The sequence below is a fragment of the Taudactylus pleione genome, unplaced genomic scaffold (assembly GCF_031769625.1).
Source record: "Taudactylus pleione unplaced genomic scaffold, aTauple2 ptg000038l, whole genome shotgun sequence".
Classification (NCBI taxonomy): Eukaryota; Metazoa; Chordata; class Amphibia; order Anura; family Myobatrachidae; genus Taudactylus; species Taudactylus pleione.
In genome coordinates, this window is record NW_028284440.1 from 9,210,407 (window position 1) to 9,225,864 (window position 15,458).

At 45.3% G+C, this 15,458-nt stretch overlaps 1 protein-coding gene across 1 annotated transcript in view; it reads left to right on the forward strand.

Annotated features, from left to right (window-relative positions):
• GLIPR1 (GLI pathogenesis related 1) overlaps nt 1–15,458 on the forward strand; it is a 28,975-nt gene continuing 13,517 nt past the window's right edge. Inside the window, exons 1-4 of the mRNA XM_088452478.1 lie at nt 1–177; nt 4,313–4,555; nt 8,253–8,344; nt 11,608–11,693. Of these exons, the coding sequence (XP_088308604.1) occupies nt 16–177; nt 4,313–4,555; nt 8,253–8,344; nt 11,608–11,693 (583 nt within the window). The 5' untranslated portion in view covers nt 1–15. The remainder of the gene's footprint in view (nt 178–4,312; nt 4,556–8,252; nt 8,345–11,607; nt 11,694–15,458) is intronic.

A 15,458-nucleotide genomic window follows, 5' to 3' on the forward strand; every position in this document is an offset into this window, starting at 1 on the left:
CAGCAGCTTCCAGACATGTTGTACCTCATGATATTATTGCTCCTCTGCCATGCCCAAGCAATTCTGGGAGCAGAGCCTCCTTCCATCACAGATGTAAACTTCATCAAGAGTACCTTGGATGCCCACAATTTAATACGATCCAAAGTGACACCAACTGCTAGCAATATGAAATACATGGTATGAATCCCACTTGTATAAGAGGAGAAAAGGGAATAGTTTTGTGGAGTGGTATATCCTATGTTTTGGCATACTTGGTAAACATCTTTACATTTTATTGTTTCACTAGTAAAGGGACCCAGCATATGCCAAGCCACCTCTCTCTGCCTCCTGCTATGTCTACCATCACCACCTCTCTGCCACTCTGTTTAGCCCCCATCTGTAAAGCCCCCACACACACACACTCCATCCTGTCCCCACCCCCTCCCACTTGGTCTTGCTCACACACTTGCCCTGTTCCTGGCGGTCTGTCCTCCTATGCTACGTCTGTCCGGCCTCCCTAGCCAGGACCGGCAACAGAAATCTTGGGGCCCGGTACAGAGATGTCTCTGCGGCCCCCATCTTCTCACTACCACCCCCGATTCGCACATCCCTCCCCTGCATGTGTGACGCATGATAATGTTAACTGAAAGATATGCCAGCCTTTACATAAAGTAAAAATAAACTATGACTTACCACATTGTCTCTCTGTCACTGATGATGCAGGCTGTAGTTCTTGTCTGCCGTCTCTTGCAAGGTCTTCTTGATGACAGTGCTGTGGATACCTCAGGGGTAGGAGGGATGGTGTCTGCAGTCAGCCATCCTCAGTTGTCAGCCCCTCATCACCTTCCTCAAATTCAGCCTCTCATCACCATCCTCAGCCCAGAAGCCCCCATCACCTTTCTCCATTCCCAGACTCCATCCTCAGTCCACAGCCCAATCACCTTCAGCCCCCCATCAGCTTTCTCTGCCCCCTTCACTTTCCTTCGTCCTCAGGCACCATCACCTTCCTCGGTTTGCAACCCCTGTCACCTGTCCCCAGCCTCCTTCACCTTCCTCCGCCCCCAAGCACCATCACCTTTGTCTGCATCCAGCCTGTCACCTTCTGCCCCCTGCCCACATCACCTTCCTCTGCCCCCTTCACCTTCCTCCGTCCCAAGTCACCATCACCTTTGTCTACATCCAGCCTGTTAACCTTCTGCCCCCAGACCCCATCACCTTCCTCTGCCCACAGCCTCCTTTATCTTCCTCTGCCCCTTCACCTTCCTCTGCATCCAGCCCCTGCCACCTTCTACCCCCAGCCCCCATCGCCATTCCTCTGCGTCCAGCCTCCTTTAACAGGCACCGTCACCTTCCACCCCCAGCCCCTGTCACCTTCTGCCCCCTGCACCTTGTTCCATCCCCAGCTCTAACAGCAGCCTCAACTACTTACCACCTGATGACCGGCCGGGGATCCATCCACTTCTGCCCAGGCAGGGAAGACGTGCGGCGTGACTTCCGCCGCATTGCAGTCAGATGTAAAGGTCATGCACGGCCCGGGCCACAGCTGAACCACCTGGAAGAGTCCAGTACTGCCCCGGCCAGGCTACAAGGAAGCTGGGGCTGGGCGGAGGTGGCTATGGTTCCTGTATGGACCTCGGGGCCCGATACAGGTGTCCCCTTAGTCCTCCCCTGTCTCCTGGCCTGTCCCTAGCAGTGCGAGCTGTTTGGGTCACGCACCCCAGCTCCTACTGCACATGAATGTTGGATGTTGGTGATGGGACAGACCTTACAGAATTATTATATAGATATATTCCTTCATTATTAATTGCCAAATAGAAACATTGCAGATTAGTTATTAAAATATGTTTTCTTCCATTAACAGATACACAAACCCTGGTAGACTTTCAAGGATGTTAGTGGCTGATTAGGGGCTGTTGGAGTCAGTGGAGTATATTATCTATACCACAGGTTCTCAAACTTGGTCCTCAGGGCCCCAAACAGTGCATGTTTTCCAGGTATCCTCACAGAATCGCAAGTGAAATAATTAGCTCCACCTGTGGATCTTTTAAAATGTGTTAGTGAGTAATGAATACACCTGTGCACCTGCTGGGTGACCTGAAAAACGTGAACTGTGTGGGGTCCTGAGGACCGAGTTTGAGAACCACTGAGCTAGACAAATCTATATAGCAGAAGGGAGGCGCAATCATTTATTTCTGAACCTTTATATAGCACCTACATATTATACTTTGCTGCCTTTGCGCATTGTGTTAGGGCAGCTAAAAAGTTGCACATGCGCAGAAGCCGTGCAGGGGTCCGTAGATAGATTGCTGGGACAAACTTACCGGAGGCCTGGTCCCAGTGATTCAAATTGATACACGTCGGCTCTGGTGTCTGCGCCTGTAAAAAATGGCTGGAAAATGGCCGCCGCGGGCAAGAGTCTATAAGTCCAGCACTGGCCGAGGACCGCTCAGTGCACAGCCGGATGGAGAGGAGGGGGCCTGTGACGGAGACTGCACATGGGCCCCCTCCTCCCTAGAAATGCCCCTGGGTTACAAAAAGTTATTGTGTATTCGTTCTCGTGAAGTTTGATCAGGATATAGCATTCTCATTTGCATGTTTTGTCACTTGGCCTACGGACAGCTAACTTTTCTGATTCTTATTCCCTGATTATTCTCTGGACTTGCTATTACGGTACTTGATTTCCCAGACTCAGCCTCTGTCATTAAAATTTCAGTACGCTTTCTTCTCACTAGATTGGTCCTAACACTGGCACTGTTCCATCCAGATCACAAAACTCTTCTTTTACTCTAATGCCATGGTCCACAGAATAAAACACTGCAGAATGATTTAGAAAGATTACGATGAACAGTCACCCTTGTCTATTACAGATCATGCAGAACACCTGTCATTTGGTGTGATTCACAGATAGTTGGGCACTAAAACAAAAGTATTCAACTATCCCTAACATATGCCAGTGGCAAGGTAAGAAAATATTACTGCATTCCTGACTGAGATTTCAAAATATGACTATTATCAGAGGAAGCGGATTGAAATACTCCTGTGGACTCTTTTCTTCACCCCATCTGCTGTATTCATTCACCTCTAACAGGAAGAGGCTGACAGTGTTTGGAGACCATGTAAAAGCCTGTTATACCTCTTTTCCACCAAAAACCCAGGTCCGACCTGGGTTTTCAGAGATGGTTCCAACACAGGTCACACCCAGGTCAGACACCATTTACACAGCACCATCGATCTAGGTTATTCTCAGGTCAGCCCCGTTCACACTGACCCTGGGTCTGCTCTGCTAAACTTGTGGGGTCATAAAAAGTGGGAGGTGACTGCTCCACAACCACCAATCAACCCGGGTTACGCCGTTTACACTGCACTATTACCCAGGTCCATCCTTGGTCCGACCCTGGTAGCTACCTGGGTTGGATTGCCAGGTCACATGACCCAAGTTATTTTTCAGGGACCCTTTTACACTGAGCTGAAACCCGGGTAGACCCAGCAATAACCCAGTTTTTTGCTCTGGTGTAAAAGGGGTATTAGTAATAAAAAGACTTTAGTATCCCAGATAATTCTGGTTGTCTTTTCTAGTTAAGTTGAAGACAGTGCCAATGACAGTGTAGACTAAATGTATTTAAGAATAAATTACAGTACATGCTCCTTTCTAGATCAAAACAAGGATCCTCCTGCGCAAACAGTGGTTCTGCTACTGCCGCAAGCTATTCCTTCCTCTAAAGCATTGAGTCCTGGTGCTAAAAAGTGACACTATATTTCAGACAACAGAGGAGCTCTGCTATATCTAGGGGTTAGATTTATACCCCTTTTACACCGGAGCTAAAACCCGGGTTTTTGAAGGGTTAACCTGGGCAGCTCCCTGGTGTAAAAGAGGAGAGAGTTGGATCGCCGGGTCGAGTGACCCGGCAATCCAACCCAGGTAACTAGCAGGGTTTAACACGGGCGTAGCCCGTGAAACCCTGCTGTGAGAACAGCGCACTCCGTGTCACGAAGATCTGGAGTGCGCTGCTAGCCGGCCGATTGGTCCGGCTTCAGTGGCGCTTGGAGATGACATCATCTCCAAGCGACCACTTTCACTCCGCAAAAGCCGGGTCTATGCAGACCCGACTGCGGTGTGAGCGGCGCTGACTCGGGAATATCCCGAGTCGGCGCCGGCAAAATTCCGGGTCTGATCCGGATAGGAACTTTGTTCCAACTCCGGGTCAGACCCGGAATTTAGGTGGAAAAGGGGTATTAGACTAAACAAAAAAAGAAGGTTGTGGTAAGTGGACAATAACTTTCAGTTTACTTTTGCCAACTAAAATGCTGCAGCTGTCGTTTTTCTATTATACAGACATGGGATGCAGCTTTAGCAACAATTGCAAAATCTTGGACGAGTAAATGTATATATGAGCATAATCCAAACCTACGCATGAAAGGCCTACATCCTGTATTCAGTCCTGTTGGAGAAAACCTCTTCATGGGACCAGATACTAATATGATGGGAATAATCAAATATTGGACAGATGAAGTTGATGACTATAATTATGACACAAATGAATGCGTAACAGGAAAAATGTGTGGTCATTACACTCAGGTAGGATATATTTTATGATTTGTACTTTTCGCTCTAATTGTAATATGGAAAATAATTTAGCAACATTTGGAATTATTATATATGCTTTGCAATTTTCTATAAAAGGAACAATTTAGATAAAGAGGTAAAACTTAACTAGTCTTTAAGTATTGACTGGGATTTCCTGTGTCATCACAGCCTCCCAGGGAAACATAAATGGACTAAAGCTGGGTACACATTAGACGATATATTGGACGATTTTACAATTTCCAACGAATCTGAACAACAAATCGTCCACACCGTCCAGTATGTACGCACTATTGTAGTGCAGGGCAATCTGCCTGCACTCCCGGGACAGACCACGCACCCTCAGCATGACGTCATGTGGAGGGGGCGTGGCCTGCATTCAGTATCGGCAACGGGTGATTACAGCAATGCCTGGAGCATCCTCAGGATGCTCCGGGGTGCTGTATGGGCAGCATTGTGACCGTCTTGAGCATCCTAAGGATGCTCCAGGCAGCACTGCTGCAGAGATTCAGGCACCCTAGCTAGCCAGATGCAGGAGCTGTGGGTGAGCCGTGGTGTCGCCCACAGAGTGCTGCACTCTGTGTGGCCGCACGCACACCCCTAGTTACAGCCCTGGATTCGAGGAATGACACCATACTTCTGGATGCAGCGGGGAAACAGCATATCGGCCGGTCTTACACCAGATTGTGCAGTGTGTACAGACCGCCGGATATATCGTCCAGTCGCATCTGTCGTCACGGGGTACACACATCGTGTAGTGTGTATCCAGCTTTATTCTCTGAGCACCAGAATTGCCTAATTTAGCCGACATGCTAGGTAATGTACAAAGTCATCCGGTGTGATGTGCAGACAACTTGTTAGTCCAGAGACAAATTAGCTGGATGTATGAAATATTTTTTTGGGGAAAAAAAATATTATTTCATTAAATGAATAGTAGCAATTAATTGTAATTGTAGTAATAGAATATATATCTCAAAGTGAAATACTAATGAGGTTTGTTTGCGCCTTGTTTGTTAAATTCTATACCTCCTGCAATCATACAGATAATATTTGTGGATGATAATGGTACAGGGTAATGCAGATGCAGAACCGTGATGGTATAATATTATGAATTAAATTTAGTGTAACCTCAAGGGAGGTATTTATCAAAGCTAGGAGAGAGATAAAATTGTGAGAGATAAAGTACTAACCAATCAAACTGCGCCGGCCGTATGCCAGGTGCAGTTTCTATTTCTTTCTGAGTATGGCCATCTATGTGAGTGGTTGTAGGTCACTCTATGATACCGCTTTCACTGACATGCCCGAGACACTGCCATAACACGCCCATAAGATGGACCATCTCCCTGCATGAACTAAGCCACCCGGAAATGCCCACTACATTTTCAACACATTTCTGAGACTGTGAGTCTCCTGTGCGCCTCAGCTGTAACTCCTCTGTGCACACGCTATCTGTAACTCATCCTCTGTGCACACGCTATGTGTAACTCCTCTGTGCACACGCTATGTGTAACTCCTCCTCTGTGCACACGCTATCTGTAACTCCTCCTCTGTGCACACGCTATCTGTAACTCCTCTGTGCACACGCTATCTGTAACTCATCCTCTGTGCACACGCTATGTGTAACTCCTCTGTGCACACGCTATGTGTAACTCCTCCTCTGTGCACACGCTATCTGTAACTCCTCCTCTGTGCACACGCTATCTGTAACTCCTTCTCTGTGCACACGCTATCTGTAACTCCTCCTCTGTGCACACGCTATCTGTAACTCCTCCTCTGTGCACACGCTATCTGTAACTCCTCCTCTGTGCACACGCTATCTGTAACTCCTCCTCTGTGCACACGCTATCTGTAACTCCTCTTCTGTGCACACGCTATCTGTAACTCCTCCTCTGTGCACATGCTATCTGTAACTCCCACTCTGTGCACACGCTATCTGTAACTCCCACTCTGTGCACACGCTATCTGTAACTCCTCCTCTGTGCACACGCTATCTGTAACTCCCACTCTGTGCACACGCTATCTGTAACTCCCACTCTGTGCACACGCTATCTGTAACTCCTCCTCTGTGCACACGCTATCTGTAACTCCCACTCTGTGCACACGCTATCTGTAACTCCCACTCTGTGCACACGCTATCTGTAACTCCTTCTCTGTGCACACGCTATCTGTAACTCCCACTCTGTGCACACGCTATCTGTAACTCCCACTCTGTGCACACGCTATCTGTAACTCCCACTCTGTGCACACGCTATCTGTAACTCCTCCTCTGTGCACACGCTATCTGTAACTCCCACTCTGTGCACACGCTATCTGTAACTCCCACTCTGTGCACACGCTATCTGTAACTCCTTCTCTGTGCACACGCTATCTGTAACTCCCACTCTGTGCACACGCTATCTGTAACTCCCACTCTGTGCACACGCTATCTGGGCACATGCACAGTGTGACATACTGTATACACCTGCACAGAAGAAATGAAGAAAAAAATACGCTCCACTACATCCGCTATCGGCACTGTGTGCAACTGGCAACTATTATTAATAAATACTAATTTTCATTTACTATGCACAATTCAATTAGATACAGCCACACAAATACTAATAAAAGTACTAATTAAGTTCATTAAATGCAAACATCTGTTTCAAGTCTTCAACTTAAAAAAAATGAAATGTCATTCTGCTTTCCTACAACAAACCGACAACAATATCAAAGAAATAATGCAAGTAGATCCAACAGCCAAACTAATAATAGTAATAATATCAATGACACAAACACAATCCACCAATCAGGATCAGCTGCTAATCATCACTTCGCATTTTACACCAGGGGTCGATCACCTGCAAGTAATGCACCTCCTGACATATGTATATGCATCATTATTGTGGTTAGCATAAGGATAGATGTGCAGAATCTTTTGTGTGCATGAACAGTGGATGTAATGCACCTCCTGACAGATGTACTGGGATCCAGTCGGGAAGCCAACAATCGAAATGCCGACCGCCCGCTTCCCAACTGTCAAATCCCGCCCCGGCAGGGGTCTAATGATAGGTGTCGAAATCCCAACGCCTATCATTATCCCTACGCCGGGAGCCCGACGCCCGGCATACCGATCGAAGGTAAGCCGGGCGCGGACAGTCACGGGGGGGAGAGTTAGGTTAGGGGCTCCTGAGGGGGACTTAGGGTTATTCACCCCCCTGGGAGTGTTAGGGGCTAGGCTAGGGGAAGGGGGGTTAGGGAAAGGCACCCCAGGAGGGAGGTTAGAGTTAGATACCCCTTGGGAGACTTAGGTTTAGGCTGCGGGATGGGGGGGTTAGGTTTAGGCACTTGGGGGGGTTAGGCACTAGGGGGGAGGTTGGGATTAGACACCCCTAAAGGAGGGTTAGGGTTAGGGGGGAGAATAGGATTAGTTATACTTACCTTTTTAGTTGTCACTTCACTGGGTCCGGCAGTATTTCATACCGATCCCAATGTACTGTATATGCATCATTATTGTGGTCAGCCCGAGGGATAGATGTGTAGAATATTTTGTGTGCATGCACAGTGCAAGTAAACATAATTTGCACCAAAAACTGCACTTATGCACAACTCTACATTAGCCCCATAGTGATTTCAGTGACTGTTGTTAAAAACATTAAAGTTAGATAGTTGATAATGCTACATTACAGTAAATGTAATGTTTAATCTTTTACAGGCTGTTTGGGCTGACTCTTATAAAGTTGGATGCGCAGCTACCAAGTGTCCAGGCACCTATGGGTTTATTGTAGCTTGTAACTATGGACCTCCGTAAGTAACAAAGAATGAAGATATAAATTTGTATGTTAATGTAAAAACAAAATTAAAATGTGTTTTTTGTTCTGGTATATAGTTAAAAGCACTATATTTATATACAGTATATTTACTGAGTGAAGAAAATCTTAGTGCATGTTACACATATTTATAAGAAAATCAATTTTGATCCAAAACCGTGCTATCGGACTGCAAAATGGGGTCTCACTTACTCAGGGCCGGATTGAGGGCCACATGGGCCTGGAGCTGAAAATGACCAAGGGCCTATTATGAGAAGAGAGGAGGTGTGACCAGTGCTGTGTGGGTGTGACCAGTGCCATGTGGGCATGTACCCCCTATACTCTCTGCTCCAATGTCTCCCTAAATATATAAAAGAAAAAAATGCTTAATTTTGTGAGGTAAATAGAATAGAATTTTTATACTTATGATTTATGGCTGACCATGTGGAGAGTAGATGGCCAGTCAACAACATTTTGTCATGACAATGGGCCTATTTTTATGTGGAGGCCTGGAGCTGTAGCTCCATCTGCCCCATTGTTAATCTGGCCCTGCACTTACTACTGCTCATCAAAAGCTATTTAGCCCTTCAAGCTGCCAGATTTACTACCCAACGGTTTTGAGGGTGTATATTAAATTGCCACCAATACAGAGCCATAACTAGACTTTTTGGTGTACTGTGCCAGAAAGAGCATTGGTACCTTCCCCCCCCCCCTATTTTTCAAATAGGGACATAAGAAGTGCACCCAAAAAAGGGCCAAAGCCTCATGGGGAAGGGCCAGGGAAGAGATAGAGGAGGCCAGGAGATGCTGGGGATAAAAGAAGAGGAAGCTACAAGTGAGAATAATAGTAAACAGAAAGTTGACAGGGCCAAACAGCGCCCCCTGACCTGTGGTGCCCTGTGCCATTGGTCGCACCACCCTAGTTACGGTCCTGCACCAATATTTGGCAATATGCTGCAATCTTTAATACCCCTAGATCGGATGCAAATTAGCCCAAACTACATGCAGTGTAAAGGACACTTCCATTACTAATGTAAACAGTAAAAAGAAACCTGTACTCCCATGCCTTCATAAGCATCCTCTCTGATAGATGAGAGACTGGTTCTGACTGACTGTCTGAAAGAGATATTTGCTTTTAGCTCAGTTCATGAATAACAAGAAAAGAAAGATAAATATATTGTATATACTGTAAAGTATTCACATTGGGATACATGCGTATTTACTCACCATAGTTGTGATATCTAGTTATGGTAGAAGTTGTTCTGCCAGCAATGTTCCCAAATAGGAACAACCACAGTGTGGTCACCTTCACTTCATAGGGTTACTGTATAGTTCTGCTGTTCTACTGTATACTGTATATTGTTTTTGTTTATCTAAAGTCTTCTTTTGTTCTGAGAAAATGTTGCTATTCTATTTGTTTCAGTAGCACTTTTCTGTCTATACTGTAGGAGAGAAAGAACTAGGTATTGAGCTGTAGGTTGTGTAGGTGACTGCAGATGGTTACCTGTTGTTCTCTGCCTCCTGTCTGTATTCCAAAAGAGAAAAATCTAGCACATGTAGTTTGTAATACGTTCACACTATAGAAACTACTGTTCCTATCACAGACATTTTACTGATGCCAGGTCTCTGAACTTCATTTGTACCAACATAGTTTACATTTTACCACGTGCTACAGTCACATTTCTAATGTCTTGATTAGTTTATAATATAAATACTAGTAAAGGGACACGGCATATACAATGTCTTGATTAGTTTATATAAGTACTAGTAAAGGGACACGGCATATACAATGTCTTGATTAGTTTATATAAATACTAGTAAAGGGACACAGCATATACAATGTCTTGATTAGCTAATATAAATACTAGTAAAGGGACACTGCATACCCAATTTCTTAATTAGCTTATATAAGTACTAGTAAAGAGACACAGTATACTCAATTTCTTGATTAGCTTATATAAATACTAGAAAAGGTACATGACAACTGCCAGGCCACCTTGGTCTGCCCCTTCCCGCTCTATTCTGCCATGTCCCTGCTGTCCCGCCACTGCAGTGGGAGCTGTAGGAGAGGAGAGTCAAGTCCTGGCTCCCACTGCGCATGATGAAGATGGGAAAGACCTTAGCTGGTTATTATTAGATTATACAGTCTACACTTTGAGCTTTATTTGTAAACTAAACCAGTCTGAAGAATGAACCTCCGTGTCCTGAAATCCTGCAATGGAGTATTTTCTTGTAAATCATTTGATATTTTTTTCCACACTAAGGGGCCCATTTATCATTGCCTATTTGAGGTATAATCCCCGAAAACACCAGTTTTCGGGGGTTAACCTCAAATATAAAGTTTCCCCCATATGTATTAAGGAGGGACCGCAGCATACCGATACCTGCTGTGATCCCTCCATTCCCACAGGCAGCTGCGATGCTGCCAAATTTACCAACATCCAGAATGTGATGCATTCCGGATATTGGCCCCCGCAGCTAACGCCATCTGAAGATGGCGTTAGCCGCTGTAGCCTATAAACTACACCGCACATAAGTAGCCGGCGGAGGGTTCTTCTGGACTCCTCCCCGGCTATGGAGGCTGTGCATGTGCAGTCCACGGGACTGCACATGCGCAGCAGCCTCTGCAGCTCTCCGAAGGGAAGGGCTTATTTCTGAGCCCTACTCCCTGCATATACCGGATGATACATCCGATTGTATGATCGCATATTACAATGCGAGCATGGGCTGTACTGCCAAGTCCTGATCGCATTGCAAAAGTGATCATTAATAAATGGGGGCCTGACTAGAACAGTAATTCAAAAGCAGTGTGTGAGGGCAGATATGTGTGTTACTGTACATTATCAAGCTGCATGACCGAGTTAAAGAAACGCAGATAACGTTTTATTTTTATATATATATATATATATATATATATATATATAGCAATACCACGGGTGCGGCACTCAGGGCTATGTAGAGAAATAAAACTCCAACACGTATAATAACGTACAACGTTTCAATAACCTGATGAAAATCATAAAGTGATTGAAACATTGTACGTTATTATACGTGTTGGAGTTTTATTTCTCTACATAGCCCTGAGTGCCGCACCCGTGGTATTGCTATTACTGTTGTGTAGTGTGGAGGCACCGGGCGAAGATATGCAGTGTACATGAGTGCCGGACCATTTTCTGATAATATATATATATATATATATATATATATATATATATATATATTCTGTAATTGTAGTTATTCATACTCACCTTGTCTTTGAAGGGGCAACTTTTGGGGAAGTAAACCTTATCAGTCCGGAATCCCATGCAGCGAATGTCCAGGTGACAAGTGTGAGAACAATCTCTGCAGTAAGTATATTTTTCCAGAGATCACGTGATCTACACGAGCATGTTATTTGTTCTATTTCAAAGTGCATACAAATGACTGATCCATTTTAGACTATGGAGACCCAAGGGGCTTTATGTGTATCCCTAAAAGCTAGTTTTATGTGCAGTCACTGTGAATACTAAGTTCCAGCAAAGAAATGTAATTATGCGGTATGGGTCTGATTCTGAGTTGCATGCAATCCTCATGCAAAGCCAATGTTCATGTACATGAGTGATTATTTGCAACTGCACATGCATGAAAAATTCTTAAATCTCCTATGGCGCATGCATTGCCCACAGTGTACGCTTATAGATGCTGTTGCGTTCGATGGTTGAGACAGGCGGTATCAAAAGGGTGGAGGAAAAATGATAAGCGTGCCTGGGCTGTAACTGGCAGGTGGTTGGAGACGCATGTAAGAATGGTTCGTTCTGTGGGCATGTTATGGGATTGTCACAGGCGTGTCAATGCAAGCGTCTGCATTCTCAGATGCACAGCCACAGGTAGAAAAGGCCATGGTATGACGGGGAAACTGCACCTGCCATAGAACTGGAACAAGTTTTGATGGTGCAACAAATGGTGGTATACAAGGACATTGCAAATGGAATTACAGCGTGTACGGATGCTAAAAATGGGCATCTCACAGCTTGCACAGTCAGGCAAATGAATGTGCACATGGTAAGAAGGTTGTAGCACCATTTGCATAAAGTTATAGATGGGCACCTGCCAATAGATGCTGCGTGCGCTTTTGCATACATCTCAGAATCAGGCCCTATACATGCATGGAGAATATTATCCCTTCTTGTGTGCCAGGAAATCAATGTGCACACTGCCTGTTATGTGCATATAATATTAGAATGCAGAGTTTGAGAGCACGTGCTAAAAGTGACCATGTGCCACTAGCTTAATGTGGGTATTGTCATGCTATACAATATTCTATTAGTATGTCTGAAACAAGTAAACATTGCTAGTGGTCAGGGGCATAGCCAGCACTTTGTGGGCCCCTGAGCAACGTTTTGAAGATGCCCCCATCCCAATGCATCTCTTTGCAGCAGTTGTTCTTTTTATGTCCCATAGCAATGCCCTTGTTCATATTTTAGTACACAGTGGGGGAGATGTATGAATGGGAGATATGGGGGTGATGTGTTATCAGTGCACGTTATGTGCATTGATAACGCTTCTCCCCATGTATAAAAGTGGGGTTGGGTGGACTATGTGCGCCTGTTATTATCGGCACTGCTATCTACAAGACAGTGCCACTGACCATTCCGACAGCTGCATCTATCGATTTCGACAGCTGCAGCTGTCGTTCTCCTATTACCACAGCAGGAACAGTACTGTCCCTAGCTGCGGCGGCTACCAGGCTCTGGGCTGCACGTGAGATCTCGCAATGCTTGCAAGATCTTGCGCCTGGCCAGTGGTGCTGGCCGGGAAGTGAGACACAGCGCATCAGCACTAGGCTGAAGCACTGTGGGCTGGCAGGGATCACCAGAGGGGGGAGTTTTCACTCCTCCACTCCAGCATACGAGACGTTATTACATCTCGTTGGTCCTGCTTCGCCTCAGAAAACAGGCAAAGCAGGAAGATTTATAGCGTTCCCGAGTTCATATTGTGTCACATTGTATTGCTTCTACTTAACAAAATGCTACATTGTAGTGCCACCAGTACACATTATGCCACACAGTGTCCACAGTTCACATTATTGCATACAGGGTTCATAGTACATGTTTTGCCACATTACAATGCCCCCATTTCATATTATGCCACATTACAGTGCCCCAGTACATTATTACATACACTACACACATCCCCATTACCAGTATAACATCCACTAACCCCTTCCCTTAGCATTATAACATCCACTATACACACCACTCACTTAAAATGTATGTCACCCTATTAGGCAACCTTATCCTACTTGAAAGTCTTGTAAAAGATAATATCCCATTGACCTCTTATCTTACCTTATTTGCTGATGACAATGCTTCCAGCGCTTCATCCTTATTGGCAGATTTAGAATTTTACATAGCAGCCCCACATCTGCAGCGTCTTCAGGACTGAGAATATTGTAGCTTTACAGTTAGTTTAAGGACAGAGGATTTAGGTGTGGAGACCACTAAGCTACTACCTGAGGGGGATACTTCCTAATGCAGGAGATTCCACTTTGAGTAGAGATCTTCTTAATTTCTGGGACAATCCTAATCCTGCATTTTATTTCACATAGGCTGTAATCAAGAAGATTTCTAGTCTCTGATTAATTCAGACTTGCCTGTCAAAGTGAAACGTGTGTGTGGAAGTTGGATCATATCACTGTGGAGCTTTACTGAAAGGGAGAGATAGAGACCACCACGTATACGAGTGCAGAGGATTTCCCCTTTTGAGGTTGGGGAGCAGGCTGGACACAATAGTTAGGAACTTGGTGACAACTATATGACCTAAGTGCAGGAATTATGTCTCTTCTAAACCTCTAAACCCCCTAGCAACGGCACCTCCTGCAGCCGCTATAGCTATGCCCATGCTAGTGGTTGAGTTAAACACATGGTTTTTCTCAGAATTTTGAGTAGGAGCATCATCTTTACAGCAGCGAATCTACCCATCCTTGATATCTCATAATTGAACCAAGATTTGGTAAGGGTAGTGACTTTTAGTATTATAGAATAGTAACAATCTATAGTAGTGTGAAGATATGCAGGGATTCTAACACCTAGGTAACTTATAGAGGATTCTTGCCAGGTGTACGAGTACAAGTATTTAAGGGACTGGAGCAATGTCTGGCCAAGGTATATGTCTTGAAGATATTTCATTTGTAATAAGAATAGCTGGGAGGGAAATCTCAGGGTTAGTAAAAAATAATAAAACACTTACTGTTCATTCCTATGGGTGTCGGGATTCTGGCAGTCGGGATGCTGCTGTCAGTATTCTGACCAGTGGCATCGCGACAGCCAGGGTTTCATACCCAACCCGGCTGCGGCTCTAATCACTGCTTTCAGAGCACACCAATGTGTAGTTAACGAGGTGTCATTTGGATCGTTGGTCTGTAGAAAGGAATAGAGAGCTTCATGTAAGATGCGTGCTCCTTCATCATCTGATAGAATGTATGCCCGCAGCCTCCATGGTCTCAGAGCACTGTGCTGTGTGGAGGACTCCCAAGTCCATGTTAGAGGAGCATAGTCAGACCATGTGATATGCAGTAAGGAAATAGAGGGGATATATTGTAAAGCCAGAGCCGGTCCTAACCAATTTGATGTCATAGACAAGATTTTGGCTGGTGCCCCCTAGCAGCACAGGTAGTTCTGCCTCTGACCCAGCACCCCTCTCCCAGCACAGCACCCATCACCACAGATCACAGCAGCAGCCATCAACATCCATCACCCCTCAACCTTAGCAATCCTATACATTTTGGTGCCCTGTGCAAGCAACAGCATTGGCGCCCCAACTCTCTATATTTGAAATAGAAAGAGTGCGCAGTGCCCCCTATGCAATGCCCCCTGTAGTAGTGCCCCAAGTAGTAATGCCCCTGTAGTAGTGCCCCCAATTGTAATGCCCTTAGTAGTAGTGGCCCCAATAGTAATGCCCACTATAGTAATGCCCCCATTAGTAGTGCCCCCAATAGTAATGTTCCCTGCAGTAGTGCTCCCAATAGTAATGCCCCCATTAGTAGTGCCCCCATTAGTAGTTCCCCAATAATAATGCCCCCTGTAGTAGTGCACCCAATAGTAATGCCCACAATAGTAATGCTCCCTGTAGTA